General features: G+C 46.2%; 1 protein-coding gene across 1 annotated transcript in view; it reads right to left on the reverse strand.

Moving 5' to 3' along the window:
- Nucleotides 1–22,221, reverse strand: part of LOC137642754 (transmembrane protein 201 homolog) — a 38,982-nt gene that overhangs the window by 14,215 nt on the left and 2,546 nt on the right. Inside the window, exons 2-3 of the mRNA XM_068375597.1 lie at nt 4,563–4,680; nt 4,112–4,329 (exon numbers count right to left, since the gene is read on the reverse strand). Coding sequence (XP_068231698.1) covers nt 4,112–4,329; nt 4,563–4,680 — 336 coding nt within the window. The remainder of the gene's footprint in view (nt 1–4,111; nt 4,330–4,562; nt 4,681–22,221) is intronic.

Consider the following 22,221-nt stretch of genomic DNA (forward strand, 5'->3'; position numbering starts at 1 on the left):
TGGAGATCATCTTGCGTCTGTTTGCACTCTGAAACATATTTTGAGGCCATTATCTGAAGTACCGAATCCGGTTTAGATAGCGCCCTCACGGGGCAAGGCAGCAAATCCTCCAGGCCCTTGCTTGTATCCAGTAGGGAGGAAATGGAGTAGAACTCAAACCTGGGTAGTAGGTTGGCCAGGGCACCAACCACACGTTGAGATACTACCGCTAGTGTTATGGGGTCCTCTGACTAGCCAGACAGTACTCTCTCGTTACGGTTCCTTTTCCCTTTGCCTACACAAACCGAATAGTCTGGCCTATTCTTTATATATTCTTCTCTGGACTCATACACCTGACAACACTGAGATTACCAAACAATTCTTCCTTACCAAAGGGGTAACTACAGCACTGTAATTGTTCAGTGGCTACCTTCCTCTTGGTAAGGGTTAAAGAGAATCTTCAGATTTAGTACGCAGCTCTTTTAGGAGAAGGACACTCCAAAACCAAACCACTGTTCTCTTGTCTTGGGTAGTGCCATAAACTCTGTACCATGGTCTTCCACTGTCTTGGGTCAATAGTTCTCTTGCTTGAGGGTACACTCGAGCACACTATTCTCTTTTTTCTCTTCCAATTGTTTTGTTAAAATTTTATGGTTTATATAGGAGATATTCATTTTAATGTTACTGTTCTTAAAATATTTTCTTTTTCTTTGTTTTCTTTCCTCACTGGGCTATTTTCCCTGTTGGAGCCCCTGAGCTTAGAGCATCCTGCTTTTCCAACTAGGGTTGTAGCTTAGCAATTAAAGGGATTTTGACGAAGGAAAAATCTATTTCTGGGGAGAGACCTGTGGCGCCCGGTGAAAAGAGTCCTTCTTAAATATCTTTTCTGATAAAACCTTCCAATTATACCAGAGAAAGATAAAAGCATGGAATGCTGAGGTTACAACCCTCGCGCGAGCACCTTTTGGGTGTCGTGTATAAAGCAAAGGCGAATGGAGGTCCTGAATTTTTGCTATAAATGCAGGTACAAAGGAGAAAGTAACCTCCCATCCCTCAGTATGACCAATAATATAAATTCCATGAAGTACACATACTTGTTTTACCAAGGCCAGGCCAATCGGTCTTGAGTGTCTCATCTTCACTCAACTTATGCCTCAAAGATTCGTAAGAGCCTTCTCGAGCGCCTTGAGAACTTGGGTGACGTCCCACACAGGTGACTCAAGTTCCATACGGGGACAAGAATGGTCAAAGTTCCTCATGAGCATAGACAACTCCCAAAAAGAGGAAAGGTGTAAGCCCTTCAGTCTAAAAGACAAGGCACAAAGCTTGGCAATAGCCTTTTACCGAGACGAGGTTTTCCGGCGAACGTAGATGAGAAAATCCCCTATCAGTTGCAGAGGCTCTAACCAAGGAAGTACCCTTCTAAGACACCAATCGCAGATGGCTCACTTTGCTTGGTAATCATCTGCAGAGGATGTGTGTATATCTCCTGATATCTGTGATACATGTAGATATCCAGACATCTGTCCCGTGCCTCACAAAATAGCCTCCACCCGTGATGTGATAGGGATGTCACCAAGTTATGTTACCTATGCATACTGGGATGACAAAGAAAGTTGGGCAACGTGGTATTTCTCTTGATACCTCAGCTAAGAGCATCAGCAGCTCTAGGTACCATTTGGCTTGTGGCCATTTGGGAACCACCAAGGTTACTCTGAGATTCGAAGTCATCAACACACTATTGATTACTTAGTGAATCAGGCAGAAAGTCGGAAGAGCATAGACGTCTGCATTATCCGACGGATGTTGAAAAGTGTCCTCTACACCATTTAAGAGTCTGGACTGGAGAGAAAATCAGGAGACACTGTTGAGTTGGGTAATGAACATACTGTGGTATCATTTAATTCCGCGCTGGCATGAAAGTTTGCCCAAACATCGAAAATTCTATGTTTACACGGTCGTAAATTTCTGTATTTTCAATTTCAGCCATAGTATTTTCCCCCAACCAAATCTTTCAACAGAACGTGTGCATAATCATCGCTGATAAGTGAATATATGTCAATTAGAGCGGTCTGTTTGGTAGCAACAAACTGACAGGTCTACTGTTACAGAAAAGTGGATGAACTCACGTGGAAATGGCACTAAAAAGAAGACATTATCGGAGGGTTTACAAATGCAGGACTGTAATAATGATGTCATACACATGATGAAAAGATCTGTCACAAAAGTGCATACTAGTAGTTTAATAGTACATGTAAACATATTAATTATTGTCTTGCACATTATATTTTACTGTACTCATTGCCAATAAAAGGAAAGAAAAAAATGTTTTAATTAATTAGTGGTATAAACGCTATGTTATATCGTTAGTCATACACAGTTTTAATGAACGAATTACAACAATAATTATTACATGTACACTTTTGAAAGAAAAATAAAAAGTAAAATAAATACTAAATAAGTAAATAAAAGCATTATTACAAGTGAGGGCCAATGAATTAAATTATTATTAAAAAATACTAAGCGAGAGGGAGAATGATATGCTAATTTTTTTAATGTTACTTTTATAATGGCACCGACTTAAATTCGCGCAAGATACTTGCGCGAAATAAGTGAAAATTCGTCTTGCATTTCACAGAATTGATTAACAGGGAACACACAGTCAAAATATTCTTTGCTACTCATAGATGAAGGAACAACTCTGCTGCAATCACTTGTCTCTGGCGATGGAGCTCGTCAGCAATCACATTCCTTTCGCCTGGAATGAATCTTGTTAACAGTTCAACTGCGTTGTCAGCATCCATAAGCGCGACTGCTTCGCCAACTCACAAAGGTGGTGTAAAACAGTGCCTCCTAGCTTGTTAATGTATGCCACTACAGATATGTCATCACATAAATACCACCAAGTGACCTATCAGGCTGTTAGAATGCTTACTGTTCCAGGAGTGATGCCTTCATAGATAATGGACTCAAGTTGGGTACCGTACAGCTGATGATTCTCTCTACATTCATCGAAGAATTGGTTCTCCCCCTAAATCATCCAGCAGCCGGTCAGGGAAAGGTACAGAACGATCCCATGTAGAGGAAGAAGGGATGAACAATAGTTGGCTAGACTCTTTGTCTCCTACCATGACTGAACTGCTTCTGGATCTCATGCTATCTGAGGCCAAGTTGTCATTTTCCACATTAGCAAGAAGAGGTTATTACTCCTCTTGGAGAATTGCTAATGTTACTCCATTAAGTAAATGGTAGCTCTAACCAATTTCCATAATTCCTACATCATATGAAGTTTATGAATTCTCTTTCGGCAAATGGGTCTAAATAGGCATGCTGAAGATAATTATCTGCTCCCTAGTTAGCAATCTAGCTTTCGCAAAGGACTTGGAGCATGAAATGCCCATCTTACAATCGCCAATGCTGTACAAAAAAAAATCCTTGATTGTGGTCAAGAAGGTCATATGGTTGGCCTTGATTTCATTGCTGCCTTTGACTGTGTTAATCATGAGGCCTTTGTTTTCAAACTCAAAAAACAGTTGAGAGTGGGTGGGTCTTTTCTTAGAATCATTATTGAATTAAGTAATAGATTGCAATGTTGTTGTTGATGGGCACCATAGTGAGTACGTACAGCATAAGAATTTGATATCTGGAGGTAGTGTTCTTGGCCCATTACTTTGCATACTATGTGGTCTGACCTAGAAAACAAGCTTGTTGCATATGCAGATGATGCTACTCGCTTAACCTCAATTTCATCCACAACCCTACTCGTGAACCCGACATACATATTCACAATCTATATGGTAAGAGAAAAAAAAATGTATGTGCTACTCTGCAGCTGAAATCAAAGTGCTAATAAGTGTTGGCAAGGGAGCCGGGATTCCCTGCCACCCCTAGTAACTACCGATGCCTTGTTACAAGTTTCCGCTACGCTAAAATCATACTCCTATTTCAAAGGACAAGGGTTTGTATATGTGTTGGAACAGATGTAGATTATGCAATTGTCTACTTACTGGGGAAAAAGTGGAGCTGGGGAGGCCATTCAACCACATGTTGCAAATAGGGATAACACTGTAATGTAATATGAACGAGCGAACGAACAAGCAAACACTTACATGAGAGAGAGAGAGAGACTTACTTATATTCATCTATTTCATGGTCGTAATTTTCTGGGTGAATTGGAGTGTACTCTGCTAGAGCTCGAACCTTCAGAGTCTGATTAAGATTACAAGTCTGACAAAATCCATTACCGAGAGCCAGACTAGGTTGATTCTTCACTTGTCTGTCTTTCCGCTGACAGGTATGGTTTAAACTTTCACAATACTGGGCAGGAATGTCTCTATTATAGTCACCTTCCTGTAAGATTTGATGAAAATCAACAATCAATTATAAAAATTTCCATTTTAAAAGAATTAAAATATGGTACAGTCAAACATTGCTAAAAACATTTTTCAGTATAGTATGACCTTACAGTAATTCACAGTACCAAAATCTTATTTTCTTAGTGGTAACACTATGTTATGGACAAAACCTATTTTCTACCTTCAACAACAATGCAACCACCAAAAAATGAAAATAAATAAACTAACCTCTGTAAAACCATTATATTGATGGCATGAAGGACACATCCAACCATCACTGTGGCGATACTCTACTTTCGTGTCCTTGTTGCAAAACCAACAGTTTACAGGTACAAGCCATCGAGGTCTGTAAAGAAAAATTACAAATTAAAGAAAAAATCTATATTTTATTGGATTATTCTTATATATACAAACCTAACCTAACAGGGATTACAGTACTGTAATCCCTTGGCTATCATGAGTGTTCCATTCCTGGAAACCTCGCAATGGCTGAAAAAATGTGACATATTTACAGACATCTACAGTACTGTATACAGTATTTTTTCATTGTAAAAACAAAAAATTTCATATTTTTTTCTTTATAAAAAAGAAAAAAAAAAAAAAAACAGAAGCTTGACTGATTAGTGACAGAATTTGAAAGGGTGTGTGAGAGAAGGAAGTTGAGAGTTAATGTGGGTAGGAGTAAGGTTACGAGATGTGCGAGAAGGGAAGGTGGTGCGAGGTTGAATGTCATGTTGAATGGAGAGTTACTTGAGGAGGTGGATCAGATTAAGTACTTGGGGTCTGTTGTTGCAGCAAATGGTGAATTGGAAGCAGATGTACGTCAGAGTGTGAATGAAGGATGCAAAGTGTTGGGGGCAGTTAAGGGAGTGGTAAAAAATACAGGGTTGGGCATGAATGTAAAGAGTTCTATATGAGAAAGTGATTGTACCAACTGTGATGTATGGATCGGAGTTGTGAGAAATGAAAGTGACGGAGAGACAGAAATTGAATGTGTTTGAGATGAAGTGTCTAATGAGTATGGCTGGTGTATCTCGAGTAGATAGGGTTGGGAACGAAGTAGTGAGGGTGAGAACGGGTGTAAGAAATGAGTTAGCAGCAAGAGTGGATATGAATGTGATGATATGGTTTGGCCATGTTGAGAGAATGGAGAATGGCTGTCTGCTAAAGAAAGTGATGAATGCAAGAGTTGATGGGAGAAGTACAAGAGGAAGGCCAAGGTTTGGGTGGATGGATGGAGAGAAGAAAGCTCTGGGTAATAGGAGGATAGATGTGAGAGGCAAGAGAGCGTGCTAGAAATAAGAATGAATGGCGAGCGATTGTGACGCAGTTCCGGTAGGCCCTGCAGCTTCCTCCGGTGCCTTGGATGACTACGAAGGTAGCAGCAGTAGGGGATTCAGCGTTATGAAGCTTCACGTGTGGTGAATAACAGGGGAGGGTGGGCTGTGGCACCCTAGCAGTACCAGCCGAACTCGGTTGAGTCCCCTCTCAGGCCACGAGGAACGTAGAGAGGAAAGCCCCCCCCCCCCCTTTTTTATGTCGACTACCCCGCAAAATTGTGGGAAGTGCATTGGTATATGGATGGATACAAACATTGAGCTATTTACAGTGGAGATATATTGCGGCACTAGCTGAAACTACCCATAAGACTTTTAGGCAAGGTGTAACTTCCCACGACAAGTTATTGGGGAAGTGGGGGGTAGACCTACTTACACTAGTAACAATAGGTCACTTTAAAACTCCAGGTAGGATTTCTTGTGGTAAAGGTGATGAGGGGACCAGTATGTGTAAACAGCTCAAGTTTTGACTAGTTAGAACTACAAATTATTTCCTAATTTGTCATTTGTTCCAGCACTATATACAAACCCTTTCTCTATTTACAGTGGAGACTCACCATTAGGTGGGTCAAGGTCCCAAACCAACTGGCTGGTAACTGTCCTGGGATGATACTCTGTGCTTCGCACAAGCTGTTTCAGAGGGACCCTGTCACCTCGCTAACCCTCGATTAACAGCCAGAGGAATTTGTGCTAAAGTGTTAGAACTTGAGCATTGTGATGACCGGGTAAGATTAATACTGGAACTAAACTCCACACTTAACCTAGCCATTGCCCAATTCTGCCTCAGAGAGATAGAAGACATAACAATTATATATCTCATATTAGGTTACACAAAGGACAATGGTACCCACCTTTAATCAGAGGAGGTCAGCTTGCAGAGTTCCTTGGATGCTGAGGCCCCAAGAGAGGGGAGAATGATAAATGAAGAGGCCAGTCACTCGCACATTCATTAAAGCGGGCAACAGCTGCCTTCAACTGACTGCTACTTTTCCTATAAGGGAACCGAGATGTTTGTGACCACGTTTTGTGCAGCCACCACAGGACCTATCAAGAAAGTATCAAGGTAAGGTTCCTGTGGGTTATGTATTGCAGGTAGTGGGCTATGAATGTAGTTTGACATTTCCACAAGCCTGCTTGAAACATTTGTGTCAGAGAGAAGTTCTTTTTAAATGCCGGGGATGTGATAACACCCATATGTTGTGGGCGGTCTACAGTTAGACAGAATGGGGTCCGATTAAAGAGCTGCTCGATTACCTGCCTAATCCAAGAGGAACTGGAAGTCTTAATGATCCTCCTCTTGACTCTTCCCATACTTACAGTTTGTTGACCCGTGGACGTGACCCAGCATTTCATTAAATGTATTTCCTCAGTACCCTCATAGAACAGAGTGACAGCTGATCTGGCTCATCAGTTACAGAACAAAACCTCAATCCAGAAGGCCCCAAATCTAGGATCCGCTATAGCCAGATTTTGAGTCATAGCTACAAACAAAGGGATGAAGCTGAGTGTCACTTTCTACCATCCCCTTGAATAGGCGACATTGTAGAACAGACCATATAGCTCATTGAATCTTTGCAGAGGCCAGGGCTAAAAGAAAAATCATTTTCAAGGTCAATTCACAATCTAATGACTGACTGATCAGTTCATAAGGACCCGTAGTACACAAACCACATTCCAAGGAGGAGGTCTGACTTACGATTGAGGGCATGTGCGCTTAAAACCTCATATGAGGAGATAATTCCATTGAGGAAATGTTAATCCCTTTAGTCTAAAGGCAAGGTTCAAGGTTGAGCGGTAGCCTTTCACCATCGAGACTGAGCAGCTTTTCCTCCCCGAGGTACAGTAAAAACTACGCTATCCCTAAGATAGCATCACTGAGAGGAGCAATAACCTTTCCATGACACCAACCACAAAAACCATATCACTTCCCCTGGTAGACGGCAGAGGACGCCTCCCGGAGGTATCCTGCCACCCTCTTTGCAACTGGTAGAAAAAAGCCTCACCTTGTGAGGATTTGCTGAATAACCTCCAAGCATGAATACGTAGCAAAGCTACTGCTTTGTGGAAGATCTTTACATGTGGTTTATCTGAATAGATCGGGAAGAGGAGGGAGCTACCTCAGCGCTTCTGTGAGCAGATGGAGGTGGTCTGGAAAATAATGCTGCCACATTGGAACTATTAGGGTCAGTCATCAAGACATCTTGTAATGACCTTACTTTGTTCAGAGGCCTCCTTACTAGGTAGAAGGGGGGTGGGGGAAACAGACGTCCATGTTGTCATACAGGTGCTAGAAGGCGTCTTGCCAGACTACTTGGGGATCCGGTACTGGGGAGCAGTACACCGGAAGCTTCAGGTTGAGGCGTCGCAAACAGCTCGATTGTTTGTGAACCCGACAAAGTCAAGACTTTGTTGGCTATCTGATGTGTCAAAGACCACTCGGACCCAAATATCTGAGTCCTGCTCAGATTGTCTGTCAGAATGTTCCTCTTGCCCGGGGTTAATCAGTCTGATGGGGTCACCTAGTTGTCTTCTGTCCAGCTAGATGACAGAGGGGCTATGAAAAAGTACCTCCCTGTCTGTTTTGTGTGTGCCAGTACGGTGGTAATGTCGCTCATCAGCGCCATGGAGTGACCTGAAAGGAGCTGATGAAATTGCTTGAAGGCCAGAAAAGCTGCCCTCATTCACAGGAGGTTTATGTGGCGCTGTCGCTCTGACTTGAACCAGAGGTGGGAGGCTGTGTAGTGCAACAAAATACACCCCCCCCCCTCCCGCCACTTAAGAATATGCCCTACTCTTGGCACTCTAGACCCAGGCAAAGCTACCTTAGTCTTGGTGGGCCTAGGAGTCCCATAGAAGAGGTCTAGGACTAAGTCCCTGCCCTCGGTTAGAACATGATCTGGTTCCCTCGAGTAGTTGGTCTTCAGGATACACGATAAAACATCCTGCCCCAAGGGATATATCTTCAGGCTGGCGGATTAAGGCAGTACGCCCACTGAATGTTCTGAGCCATCATCGAACAGTTCTTCCTCTTCTGAGCTCACATCCATAGGCACTCGGTGAGGGTCAAGGTCATCATCATTTCACCTAGCAGAAGAGTGAGCTCTCGGAGAAGGCCACTATGCTCCAGTCTTACAGATGGGTTTGGATTCTGGAAGACATTTTCTTCGATCTAGGAGCTCAGAAGTCAAGCTCCAGTTCTTTGATACAGTCTCAGTTTCCTTTCTTTCCTGCGGGCAGATGTTAAAGTCCAAAAAAAAGGTAGGAGCTCACTTTCCTCTAGTTCCTTCGGCCATGCGCCTCCAGAGGGAGAGGGATAGGGAGCTGGAACTTCCGCCCTTTCTCAACCTTGTCGTTTGGGATGCATCGAGTCCTGTCCTTGGTAGTGAGAATGGTCTGGTTCTGGAAGCAGTCTCTGCTGTGGAGGCTGCTTGTTTTGGAGAAGCTCCTGGTTTTACGGGTGGCTGTTTTAGCGATGAGACAGCTCTCCTATAGAAAATAGCCTGGCTTGCTTTCTTCCACTTCTCGATTACTGCCGCAACCTCTGTGGGTGGTAACAAAGTTGGAGACTGTGTCATTGGGGTGTTTCATAATGACAGTGAGTCTCTAGAAGCCATCTGTTGCGCACACCGCATCTCTTATCTTAAGAATGCAGTTTCCCCAGAGAAAAGCAATTGGTGAAACAAGGACTCAAGTGCCTTTGCCCTTGACCATACAAGTTCTTTGCATTGCTCGTCGGTTCCCGACCAGTGATCCCGCCAATAGAATGCTTGCAAAGCTGACGTGGAGGCTTTTTCAAAGTTAACAATTTCACCTGCCGACAACACCCCTGACTGCTAAGACAGTTTTTTACTTGAGACCCAGGGAGGTTAAAAATACATCAGGATTTAGAGGCAAATGATTGGGATGTGCTCCTTCAAGCATATAAAACCTTCTCTGTTTTGAAAGCACAGGTGGAATGAGCTTAGTCGACCTCGCCGCCTTGAGGGAGTCCTTCAGAGCAGAAACCTACTACTCAGTCTTCCAAATAGTACCTTCCACCTTACAGGACCAGGGAAGCTCTAACCTCAGCCTGGAACTGAGGTTCCGGAAAGAATCCGTCAATAGAAGTTTTTCTTCCTACATAAGGTGTTGGGGGGAGGGGGCTTCCCCCAAGGTTATTTAACCTCCTGATAACCAACAGGACACGCAGAAAAGACGAGATGACTGTTCTTGCACCATTCCAGGATATCTTTCCATTGTCTCTAAAGTCAGGTCCAGGAAAAGGAGAAAGGGACAGTGACAAAATTTGACAATCCAAAGACAACTCCAAAGCAGAGGAAGGGTCAGAGATACTACCGCTGAAGAGTTATGGGGTCCTTTAACTAGCCAGACACTGCTATATTGGATCCTTCTCTCTGGTTACAGTTAACTTTCCCTTTGCCTACACATACACTGAATAGTATGGCCTATTCTTTACATATTCTCCTCTGACCTCATACCCCTGACAACACTGTGATTACCAAACAATTCTTCTTCTCTCCCAGGGTTAACTACAACACTGTAATTGTTCCTCTTGGTAAGGGTAGAAGAGAGACTTTAGCTATGGTAAGCAGCTCTTCCACGAGGTCACTCCAAAATCAATCCATTGTTCTCTAGTCTTGGGTAGTGCCATACCCACTGTACCATGGTCTTCCACTGTCTTGGGTTAAAGTTCTCTTGCTTGAGATTACACTCAGGCACACTTCTATCTTATTTCTCTTCCACTTGTTTTGTTAAAGTTTTTTAGTTTATATAAGAAATATTTATTTTAATGTTGTTACTGTTCTTAAACTATTCTATTTTTCCTGGTTCCTTTCCTCACTAGGCTATCTTCCCTGTTGGAGCCCCTGGGCTTATAGCATCCTGCTTTTCTGACAAGGGTTGTGGCTTAGCAAGTAATAATAATAATAAAAAAATGTTTAGCATCCTCGTCTTCAGTAGAAGGGTCAAGGTCAATCAGAACCACATGGTATTCCTCCTGAAAATGAATTCAGGATAATTCCTAATGCTTTTCTCTACCGCTTTGATGATCATTACTTCGAATTGACCATTCAAAACTCTGATATATTTTAATCACTCCTTTTGATGGCTTTTCCTTGAAATTCATTAAATAAGGACTTCAGAGGTTGACTTAAATAAAAAATCCTTAGTTCAGAAATGGCTACCCTTTGTGACAGATATACAGTAGAATATATACCACATGAAGCCATTAGACTTTTTAACTAATAACGAAAAAACTAAATTTCCTACGTAATGATGGAGTAATTACGTCAAAAATTGTGTTAAAACACATGCACTCCATGTACAGACTGACATTACTGGCAGCGTCACAGTAAAATTAGAAAAGACAAAACTTAAAAGCATGTCCAGTGCACTTTCTCTGTGAGCGATTACATGGATAGTTTTTGGATAAGTGTAATTTTGAGCCCCACTAATATGACAAATTCAGAGATAATTTGTATTTTTCCTAAACATACAAACCTTAGCTATTTATATTGGGTTTACCTTTCGGCGTAGCTGAAATGAAGAGCCAATAGTTTTTAACGAGGGTTAACTACCCCCGCGCTAGTTAGCGGGGGTAGGGGAAGGGATAGCTTGTTACCCCTCCCCCCCACACACCAGTGATTTGCTTCACTTCACTTAGAGGTAGGACTTGACTTGGGGGCCAGGGCTGGCGGGCAAATATGTGTAAATAGCTAAGGTTTGTATGGTTAGAAAAAATACAAATTATCTCCGAATTTGTCATTTGTTCCGTAACCGAAATACAAACCACGCTATTTACATTGGGTGACTTACCCCTTAGGAAGGGTGGAAAGTCCCAAGCCTTACTGACTTTGGCTTTGCCTGGGGACTCCGCCTCTCAGTGAGTAGCACTTGAGAGAAGGAGCCCCTGCACCTCACAAGTTCCTTGCTTCACTAGGAACGAGTGGCCTACATAAGTTGTGTGTGGAGGAAAGTGTGACTCGTCCTATGAAGTTGACCTTGAGACCTTTAAATAGGAATCTAGGATAGGACGTTCCCAATACCACCTCGTCAGGGTATGGGGGACGCGACAGTATTAAGCTTAATACTAGGAGCACAAGGAAGCATGGGTTACCTGCAGAGGTCGAGGTCAGCTATGCGAAGACCAGGATGCTGCTTCCCCAAGAGAGGGGAGAATGAAGAAAGAAGTAAGGGTCAGACATACTCTTTCATTCACGCAGACTAAAACCGGGTAACAACGCCCTCAACCTACTGCTACCTGTCCATAAAGGAGCCTGAGGTTAGACCAGCTATTGTGCAGCCACCACAGGGCCGATAGAAAATGTATCGAGGCTCCTGTGGGTCACGTCCTGCAGGTAGTGGGCTGTGAAGGTCGTCTGACGCTTCCAGACCCCAGCTTGAAGTACCTGCGTCACAGAAAAGTGTCTCTTGAAGGCAAGGGACGTAGCAACGCCCCTGACGTCGTGACGGAGGAGGGTCTGGATTCAAGGCGTGGTGGATAACCCTTCGAATCCAAGCCGAGATGGTGTTCCTGGTGACCCTTCTCTTCGTCCTGCCTGTGCTTACAAACAATGCACGCACTTGAGGACAGACTGCAGCTGTTCTCTTCAAGTAGTACCTCAGACACCTCACCGGACATAGTAGCAGCTGGTCTGGGTTGCTTGTTACAGAACGGCAACTCGCGAACCTGAAAGAGTCGAATCGTGGATCCGGCACTCCAGGATTCTGAGTCTTGGCAACAAACTCAGGGACGAACCTCAACGTTACCTCCCCCATCCCCTTGAATGGGCGATGTCGTACGAGAGACCATGAAGTTCACTAACTCGCTTGGCCGAAGCCAAAGCGAGCAGGAAAGCCGTTTTCCAAGACAGGTGGCGATCAGAGGCCTGGCATAATGGTTCGAAGGAAGGTCTCTTAAGAGCCCTGAGGACCCGAACCACGTTCCAAGGAGGAGGTCTCACTTCCGACTGGGGGCAGGTAAGCTCGTAGCTACGTATGAGTAAAGAGAGTTCTAGCGAGGAAGAAATGTCCACGCCTTTCAGCCTGAAAGCCAAGCTTAAGGCTGAGCGATAGCCTTTCACTGCCGAGACAGAAAGGCGCATTTCCTCCCGCAGATATACGAGGAACTCCGCTATTGCTGGAATAGTGGCATCGAGTGGAGAGATACCCCTCCCACGACACTAACCACAAAAGACACTCCACTTCGCCTGGTAGACTCCCTCAGAGGACTTTCGCAGGTGCCGAGACATTCTCTCCGCAACCTGTTGCGAAAAGCCTCTCTCCGTGAGGAGACGCTGGACAGTCTCCAGACGTGAAACCGAAGCGAGGCCACGGCCTTGTGAGGAATGTTGGGAGTGGGGTTGTCTGAGAAGCTCGCATCGTGGAGGAAGTTCTCTCGGGAGCTCCATCAGGAGCTGCAGAAGGTCCGGGAACCATTCCGCGTGATGCCATAGTGGAGCTACCAGAGTCATCTAACAGTTGACCGATAGTCTGGTCCTGTTGAGCACCCTTATCATCAGACAGAATGGTGGGAAGGCGTACACGTCGATGTTGTCCAACCGTTGCTGGAAAGCATCTTGCCAGAGAGCCTTGGGGTCCGGGACTGGGGAGCAGTACAGAGGCAGCTTGAAATTCAACGCTGTCGCGAACAGGTCCACGGTCGGGGAACCCCACAAAGTCAAGACTTTGTTGGCTATCTGAGGATCCAAAGGACACTCGGTACTCACTATCTGCGAAGCCCTGCTCAGACTGTCGGCGAGCACATTCCTCTTGCCAGGAATGAAGCGAGCTGATTGTGTTATCGAGTGGACTTCGGTCCACCTCAGAATCTCTACTGCAAGATGGGATAGCTGCTGCGAAAAAGTACCTCCCTGCTTGTTGATATAAGCCACTACCGTGGTGTTGTCGCTCATCACCACCACAGAGTGACCCGCCAGGGTCCGTTAGAACTGTTGAAGAGCCAGAAAGACGGCCTTCAACTCTAGCAGGTTGATGTGCAGGCACTTTTCTAATTCTGACCAAAGGCCTGAGGTCCTCTGGTTCAGAACGTGCGCCCCCCACCCTTCTTTTGACGCGTCCGAAAACAGTGTCAATTCCGGGGGGAGGACGAGAAGACTCACTCCCTTTCGCAAGTTCTCGTCGACCAGCCACCACCGCAGGTCCGTCCGTTCCAAAGATCCTATCGGGACCTGAACGTCCGGGGAATCGGATCCTTGATCCCACCGGGACTTGAGCCGCCACTGCAGGGATCTCATCCTGAGGCGGCCGTTTGGAACCAGATGAGACAGAGAGGACAGGTGACCTAAGAGACGCAACCACAATTGGGCGGGAAGCTCTTCTCGCCTGAGGAAGGGTTCCGCCACCCTCCTCAGCCTTGCTATCCTGTCGTCTGATGGAAAGGCTTTGTGGAGATTGGTGTCTATCAACATGCCTAGATAAACCAGTTGTTGGGACGGCTGCAGAGAGGACTTCTCGAGGTTTACCACGATCCCCAGGTCCTGGCAAAGACCCAGAAGCCTGTCTCGGTGCCGAAGAAGGGTCGACTCCGAGTCTGCTAGGATCAGCCAGTCGTCCAGATAACGAAGGAGACGGATGCCATTCCTGTGCGCCCAAGATGAAATCAGGGTGAACACTCTGGTGAACACCTGAGGTGCTGTGGAGAGACCGAAACACAGCACCTTGAACTGGTAGATCTTGTAGTCTAGGCAGAATCTCAAGTACTTCCTGGAAGACGGATGGATTGGGATCTGGAAGTACGCGTCCTTTAGATCCAGTGTGCACATGAAGTCTAGAGGTCTCAGCGCAAGTCTGACCGTGTCCGCTGTCTCCATACTGAACCGAGTTTGCTTGACAAACCAGTTCAGAGCCGAGAGGTCGATGACAGGTCTCCAGCCTCCAGACGCCTTCTTTACAAGAAAAAGTCGACTGAAGAAGCCTGGGGAGCCGTCGACGACCTCCTGGAGAGCATCCTTCTTGAGCATGGTCTCGACTTCGGCCTGAAGGGCTAGCCCCTTTACCGATCCCGTGGCATAGGAGCTCAACGACACTGGATTCGCTGTCAGGGGAGGTTGAGATGTTATGAAGGGGACGCGATAGCCTTGGCCGATCACAGAAACCGTCCAAGCACCGGCCCCGTGTTGCTGCCACCTGTGCACGCAACGTCGAAGGCATCCCCCCACAGGTGGACACACGGGGGGATTGCCACTCCTAGTGTTTGCAGCCGCAGCCGCTTCCTCTAGGAGTCTTGCCTCCCCTGGAGGACTTACCGCCCCTCTTGACCTTGGCTGGAAAGGGCTGGGGCTTAGACACCACTTTCTTAGCTGCCGGTGCCTGCTTCGGTGCCTTGCGAGGCTGCTGCTGCTGTTGCTGCGGAGCTGGAGGCTTATAGGGCCGAGCTGTAAGGGCCCTATGGAGGAGGGAGTCCTGGCTAGATTTCCTCCATCTCTCCACATCCTGTGGCTCCAACAGATTCTCCCCAATGAGGGAAGCATGTCTGAGCCTACAGACATCCACGGCGGGGACCTTCGGGTGAAACCTCTCGGTCACCGCATCGCGCCGCTTCAATACCGAGTTGACCCACAGGGTGGTGACCTGGTGTGCCAGGAACTCGATGAAGCGGGTGCCCGAGAGTAAGAAGGTCTCCAGGGCCTTCCTATTGGTCTCCTTAGACAAGTCCTCGGAGCACAATAGGATGCCCAGAGTCCCTAGCCATATATCCAGCCACGAAGTGGCCTGCATGGCGCACTTCGCAACCTTCTCATGGCTCAGGATCTTCAACGCCGAGAACGTCACGTGCCGGGCGGAGAGCTTCTCGAGAGGAACTCCCTTAGCAAACTCTTCTGCGGAATGACGGAGAGGAAGAGCGAGACTAGACTCACCCAAGATCTCAAAATACCTCCTCTGCTGGAGACGAGGAGGTGGGATGAGTTTGTTCCCGGCAGAGGAACGACTGGAGGAAGCAAGAGTCGCGAGTTGGGCATTGGCCCTGGCTCTGGCACACTTCAACCCCCGAGACCAGGGCAGAGCCGCACTGGTCTTAGGGGGCTTCTGAACATCAAACGCCTGGTCCAGAACCGTGTCCTTGCCTTCTCGGGGGGCAATCACGGGGTCCATGAACCCGTTGAGTTGCCTCATCAGGCTCAGGACCTGCCAGAAGGCATGCTCAGACTCCTGCTGGTCTCCTCCTTGCGGACTGGCAGCTAAGTCTCCCGTCCCCGGAATCTCTTCCTGGGGAGAAGCGTGGACGTTCTCCTGGGGAGCAGCGGGTTCCTGGCGAATCCTTGAAGACGACTTCGGGATAGTCTTGAAGTCCTTGGGTTCCCTCCTGGGAGGGATACAGGATGCCAACAAAGAGGTTCGGAGAGCACCTTCCGCGCGAGACGATTCTCCTCCATGAGGAGAAGGCTCCCCCCTTGGTGCCGAGGGGGAGACTATCACCTCACTGGATTCGCCCGAGGACGGAAAAGCCTCGTCCACGGGAGAAGGAGAAAACGCCTGTGAAGGAGATGGGGCCTTCCTGACAGACCTCTTAGGAATCAACTTCTCCCTGGGGGAAGTCACCACGAAGTCCACTCCTCTCCTCTTCAGCGGGGGTGAGGCAGCCGTTGGCTTGTGTCCTTGATCGGCAAGTGCCGGCTTCATAGCCTTCACTAACGCCTGCATCAGAGGACCAAACCAAGTCTGCCACCCCACGGACACAGAGTCCGAGATCCCCGCTGGAGGGAAGGGGATCGGGCGATCCTTCGGAGTAGACACCACTGGACCTGCCTGAAAAGGAAAAGGGGAAGAAAGTTGCACTGACCTCTCTGAAGCGTCTTCCCTATCCTGCACAAGAGTCCTGCGCTTTGGTGGAGGCGATCCTGAGCGCGGTCTGGCGACACGCGTTCCTGCTGCTGTAGCGGGCTGCAAAATCCGACGCGAACGGTGGTCGCGAGGGCGTACAGGAGAATGAGCGCATGGGCGAGCTGGTGAACGAACGCGTTGGCGCGCGTGAGAACGAGAACGCTCCAATGACCGCTGACGACGTTGTTCAGGAGACCTGTAACGCGTGGGAGAGCGATTGCGAGCAGGCGATCGGCGGAGTGCTGGTGAAAGCTGGCGCGTAGGCGAGCGATGGCGTGCTGGCGAGCGATAGCGCGTAGGCGAACGATCGCGCGAGGGCAAGCTAACAGAAGGCGATCCATGTCCTTCCAGATCCTCTGGGTGACGGCGCGTTGGAGAACGCTTGCGCGCAGGCGATAGGTCACGCGGGCGGTCTAGAGATCGCCGATGTTCAGGTGATCGCTGACGCGCTGGGGACCATTGACGCGCAGGCGAATGTTGATGCGTCTGTGATCGCTGGCGAGCAAGAGGGCGACGCGTGGAATCCTGTGAGGGAACTGTCGACGCGGGACGCAGAGGCGAACGCTCACAAACGGGCACAGGAACAGGAGGCGCGTGGGCGCGTGAGCGTACAGGCATTTTGGAAGTACGCGCTGGAGAACACAAGCGATGTTGCGTAGAAACAGGCTGACGAACAGGATCGCGAGGGCGAGGAGAAGAGTCCTTGGCCAAATTAGAGCGCTCAGGAGACTGATGGTGCGCAGGGCGCACAACAGGAACCGCAGGATACTCGGAGTCCACAGGGGAGCGCTGGCGAGCAGTGGGGCGATGGTCATCAGAAGCGCGCTGACGAATAGGAGAGCGCTAACGAACAGGAGAGCGCTGACAGTCAGGAGAGCGCTGACGAGCAGGAGAGCGCCTGTGCACTAACACTGCAGAAGGGCAATCAGGGGAACGCTGGCACGCTGGGCGTTCAACAGGAACAACAGGCTGAAGGATGTCCTCAGGAGAGCGCTGGCGAGAAGAGGGGCGATCATCAGGAGAGCGCTGGCAAACAGGAGATCGCTGACGAACAGGAGAGCGCTGACGAGCAGGAGCGCGCCTGTGCGCTAACACTGCAGAAGGGCGCGCAGGGGAACCCTGACGCGCAAGGGAAGAATCCCTTTGCCCCGAAGGGACCGTTGCCCGTCGGATGACGAGGTCAGGCTGCTGGACATCTGCACCAGAAGCTGAAGGTCTGGAAGGCGTGGGAGACCGATCCCCAGAGAGGTCTAAGGAAGTTGGAGCTGCAGGATGCTTACGGCGAGGAGAGTCCCCCTCGGAGGAAGGAGGCGAAGATTCAAAAAGGTGCCTCTTAGCACCCTTATAGTGAGATGGAAGGCCCTTGCGGCGCAGCGGACGGTGAGCCTTACGGCGAAGGCGGCTACGAGGAAGATCGTCAGGACCATCAGCCCTCCGAAGGGGTCTCAGTCAAAGCACTCCCCTTAGAGGGAGGCTTGGCAGCAGAAGAGCCCGCGGGACTCCCTTCCCCCTTCGAAGGATGTACGGAAGGGGGAGGAGAGCCGTCAGCACCCTCATCCACAACAGTACCTGCAGAGGATTGACCCGACCCGTCGGAAGCCTCTGTCACTACGACGTCGACGATAGACAGAGGATCTACCTCTGCTATCACCGGCGACTGCTTAACAGCGGCCCCCAACTGGACAAGGTCAATCAGGGCTACCCTGGAGGGCAGGCCCTTAAGCCCCAGGGAAGCCCAAATCTGAAAAAGATCATCATTAGACAACGATTCATTAGCAACAACCTCCCCCAGAGGAGGAGGAGGAACCACCCCGCTACGGGAAACTGAACTAGGGCCTGCGCTCCCACTCGGCAGACTCTCCTTAGGAGCTGAACGAGGGGGAGCTTCGGAGGAGGTTTGGGCGGCGAAAGAAGAGTCCCGAGAGCCTTCCTCCTTCAAGGCAACCCCGGAAGGAGAACGGTCTCTCTTGGACTTCTTCTTACGCCGGCGGCCAATCCTCTCCCACTGGGAGGCAGACCACTCCCTGCACTCACTACACGTATTTTCTTTATCACACCGTCAGCCTCGACACTGCGGGCAAAGGGTGTGAGGATCTGTGTCCACCGCCGACATAAAAGTACCACAAGGGCGGCCGGCAATTCCAGGGCACTTGCGCATAGTGAACAATAAGGGTGAGGCCAACTTCAAAACACACACACAAACTGAAAGAAAAAGCAAAAAAAAGATTAAGGCTGTCAACGAGGACGATGGACAGACACGTCTGTTCATCGCCGGAGCCAAAAGTGAAGTGAAGCAAATCACCGGTGTGTGGGGGGGAGGGGTAGCAAGCTATCCATTCCCCTACCCCCGCTAACTAGAGCGGGGGTAGTTAACCCTCGTTAAAAACTATTGGCTCGTCATTTCAGCTACGCCGAAAGGTAAACCCAATGTAAATAGCGTGGTTTGTATTTCGGTTACGGAACAATTATTGATTTTTGCGAACTTGTGGCTACATAACTTTTACACAATTGGACATTACCCACAATGTAAAATTGGCTTCTGAAGTCTCTTACATGGGGTAGTTTTTGTTCTGAGGTAAGGTAACTGAACATTTGGCAGATAATTAGCCACCAATAGGAGGGCCAGACATTTTTTTGAAGAAATAGACGAGTCCAAGTTTGGCAAATCTTTATACAGACGTGGCCGGGACATTCCTTGTGAATTTTTTTTAATTACTCAAACATAAACTAAGACTCATCGTAAGTTAACAATACAGCTATGAGGTTAGATTAGGTGGGGGAACCTTAGGTTAGGTAGGGGGAACTTTAGGTTAGGTGGTGTACTTACGTTTGTTTACCTTTTAACATTGGACCATGTTATGATTGAGAAGTTGAGAAGTCTGTGGTCTAAAGAAGACACACCTCGAGAGAAACGGGGTTAGAAAGAAAGGTGCTTATTAGATAACTGCAGCAGTTACTAGATAGGTGTTGTTTCAACCTCTTTATGAAAAACCATTTTCTGTTAGTTTTACAGTTTCAGCTGTTGTCATCTTCCGTAATTCATTACTTTTCATTTTATCCAACCCAAAACCCATAGTCCCACCTGAGGTTCCCCAATTATTGTTAGGGATTATCTAATGTGGTAGTGATCGGAAAGCTACAGTATACTTTAGCGGAAGTAACAACATCAGAAAACAAGAAAACAAAACAAAAATATTCATGCAAAAATGCCTGGGTATTACCGGAAACCTCCGAAAACTCCCGGAAACAACTAAATTTCAGTAAAACTAGTCAAGTCATGCAAACACCATATATCCAGGGGTGTTACATTTATTTTGAGACATTCCCATATACATTTAATCATATTGATAACTACCGTATATTCTAAATAGTAAAAAAATTCCAGATTTCTCTCAGTATAGGGTCCAGCAGCATCTAGGTATACTCAATAAATAATGGTTAAATGTCTATGTAACTGTCTTTAAAATGTTGACTGAAAAACCTTTTAAATGGAAACAAACAAGTACAGAGCCTAATATAAGGTTCCCCACCTAACCTAGGAGCTATATCCTTACCTACCTGGCGGCTATGTCCCCCTCACACTTCTATATCCTTAGCTTTCCCTAAGACAGTATTATCACAGAACACGGGAAAAACTTTACTAATAAAGAAATGGGGTTATATATAGAAAAATTCCTGTATTCTTCAAAAATTACCTTTACTTTCGTTGCAAATAAGTAATCAATAACATATACCCTAATATTTCCTAAGGTAATGGGGCCACCCAGTGAGAACTGAGGGTATTGGGTGGGGAAAATTTACAGGCGAATCAAAAAATAATGGTAAAACTAACCTTTTTTTCCTCTATACATTATTCTCTGGGATGCATAATAAATCCACAAAAAAAAAAATCGCACAAAATATTGGGATCCTCTTCCCTTGAAATATTTATTTCACTCTTTTGCTTATATTTTAGAAGTCAGATGTATCTGTACCCGTTTGTGCATTTGTGCATAGCTTGTCGGGGGATAACGACTTCATACTTCCTGTGCACAAACCATCCTTCCTACCAATGGAATTACTCCTCTTTGTTCATTTGTAAGTAGCTTCTCCTCCTTCCTTCCCCTACGACAAGGTTTACCATATTTGGGCATGTAGCCTATGTATGCTTGAGTGTGATGTAGACAGTTCCGTGACACACCCAGTTTTCTTAAGACAAGTCTTCAATTCCTTTGTAGTTGTCAGGTGTGCGTTATGAAGCCCAACGTAAAGTGTAATGGCTGCTCTTATGGCTATTTTGATGCTACAGCAACACTTCATGGAGATTATCACGGTACTCCTAGTGTAGTGAATAATTTTTTTAAAAACTCATTGCGTTATCCTTCAAAGGTTAAAGTATTCCAAGTGTGGTTTTGGTAAGGATTTATTTGTGATTTACTTTATCATAATGTAAGGATTTACTTGTGATTTACTTTATCATAATGTAAGGATTTACTTGTGATTTTCTTTATCGTAATGTAAGGATTTACTTGTGATTTAATTTATCGTAATGTAAGGATTTACTTGTGATTTACTTTATCATAATGTAAGGATTTACTTGTAATTTTCTTTATCATAATGTAAGGATTTACTTGTAATTTTCTTTATCATAATGTAAGGATTTACTTGTGATTTTCTTTATCATAATGTAAGGATTTACTTGTGATTTTCTTTATCATAATGTAAGGATTTACTTGTGATTTTCTTTATCATAATGTAAGGATTTACTTGTGATTTTCTTTATCATAATGTAAGGATTTACTTGTGATTTACTTTATCATAATGTAAGGATTTACTTGTGATTTACTTTATCATAATGTAAGGATTTACTTGTAATTTTCTTTATCATAATGTAAGGATTTACTTGTAATTTTCTTTATCATAATGTAAGGATTTACTTGTAATTTTCTTTATCATAATGTAAGGATTTATTTGTGATTTACTTAAGGTTTGTGACCTGGTAAGGTGGGGGGGGCCTTGCCCCTAGCTAGGCTTGTGACCTTGGAACTACAAGGTTAGGTAAGGTTCTGTGGCCCTTTACATATCTCGAAAGTTTGAAATAATCCCGTTCTGTCCTGTTTTCACACACCCAAAGTCCCAGGTTCCCACCCGAGTCTGTCGGGAAGGACTTATTTGCAGTGGAAATAAAGGTCAAATTCATTGAAAGCACACGAAGTAAGAAAAGTTGTTTTTCCTATTATAACTGTTGTCACATCTTGTTCTATAATTTTACCCTCAGACTAAGTCTCAACTCTGTGTGTTTCGAAACTGGCTTCACTCTTGGCAAGGTAACACTAAATCATAAAACTAGTTACATGTTACTGTATTTCAGACCAAGATAAACAACATTTGAAGCCTTTGTACAGCAGCAGGCAGTTCCTCCCACTTGCTTAGAAAATTTTATTTTTCTTTCCATTTTCTAGTCGTTAAGACATGGCCGCCCTACTACAAAAACTGCATCCGTTTTTTCTGGAAAAATCTACACTAAAACACCACCTAACCTTAGCTACCAGGCCATGCCCTTATCTAATGTGGGGGCTAACAGGCCCTGTGACCCCCCCTTACAATGCCAAATTCTTAGCCGGCCGTTATCATACATACACTGTGATATTGTCCCTCTAAGAAAATCCCTTTGAATATTTATAAGAACTACATTCACCCTAAGTGGGGTTTCTGCAAAGATCTATTCA

The sequence above is a fragment of the Palaemon carinicauda genome, chromosome 6 (assembly GCF_036898095.1).
Source record: "Palaemon carinicauda isolate YSFRI2023 chromosome 6, ASM3689809v2, whole genome shotgun sequence".
Lineage (NCBI taxonomy): Eukaryota > Metazoa > Arthropoda > Malacostraca > Decapoda > Palaemonidae > Palaemon > Palaemon carinicauda.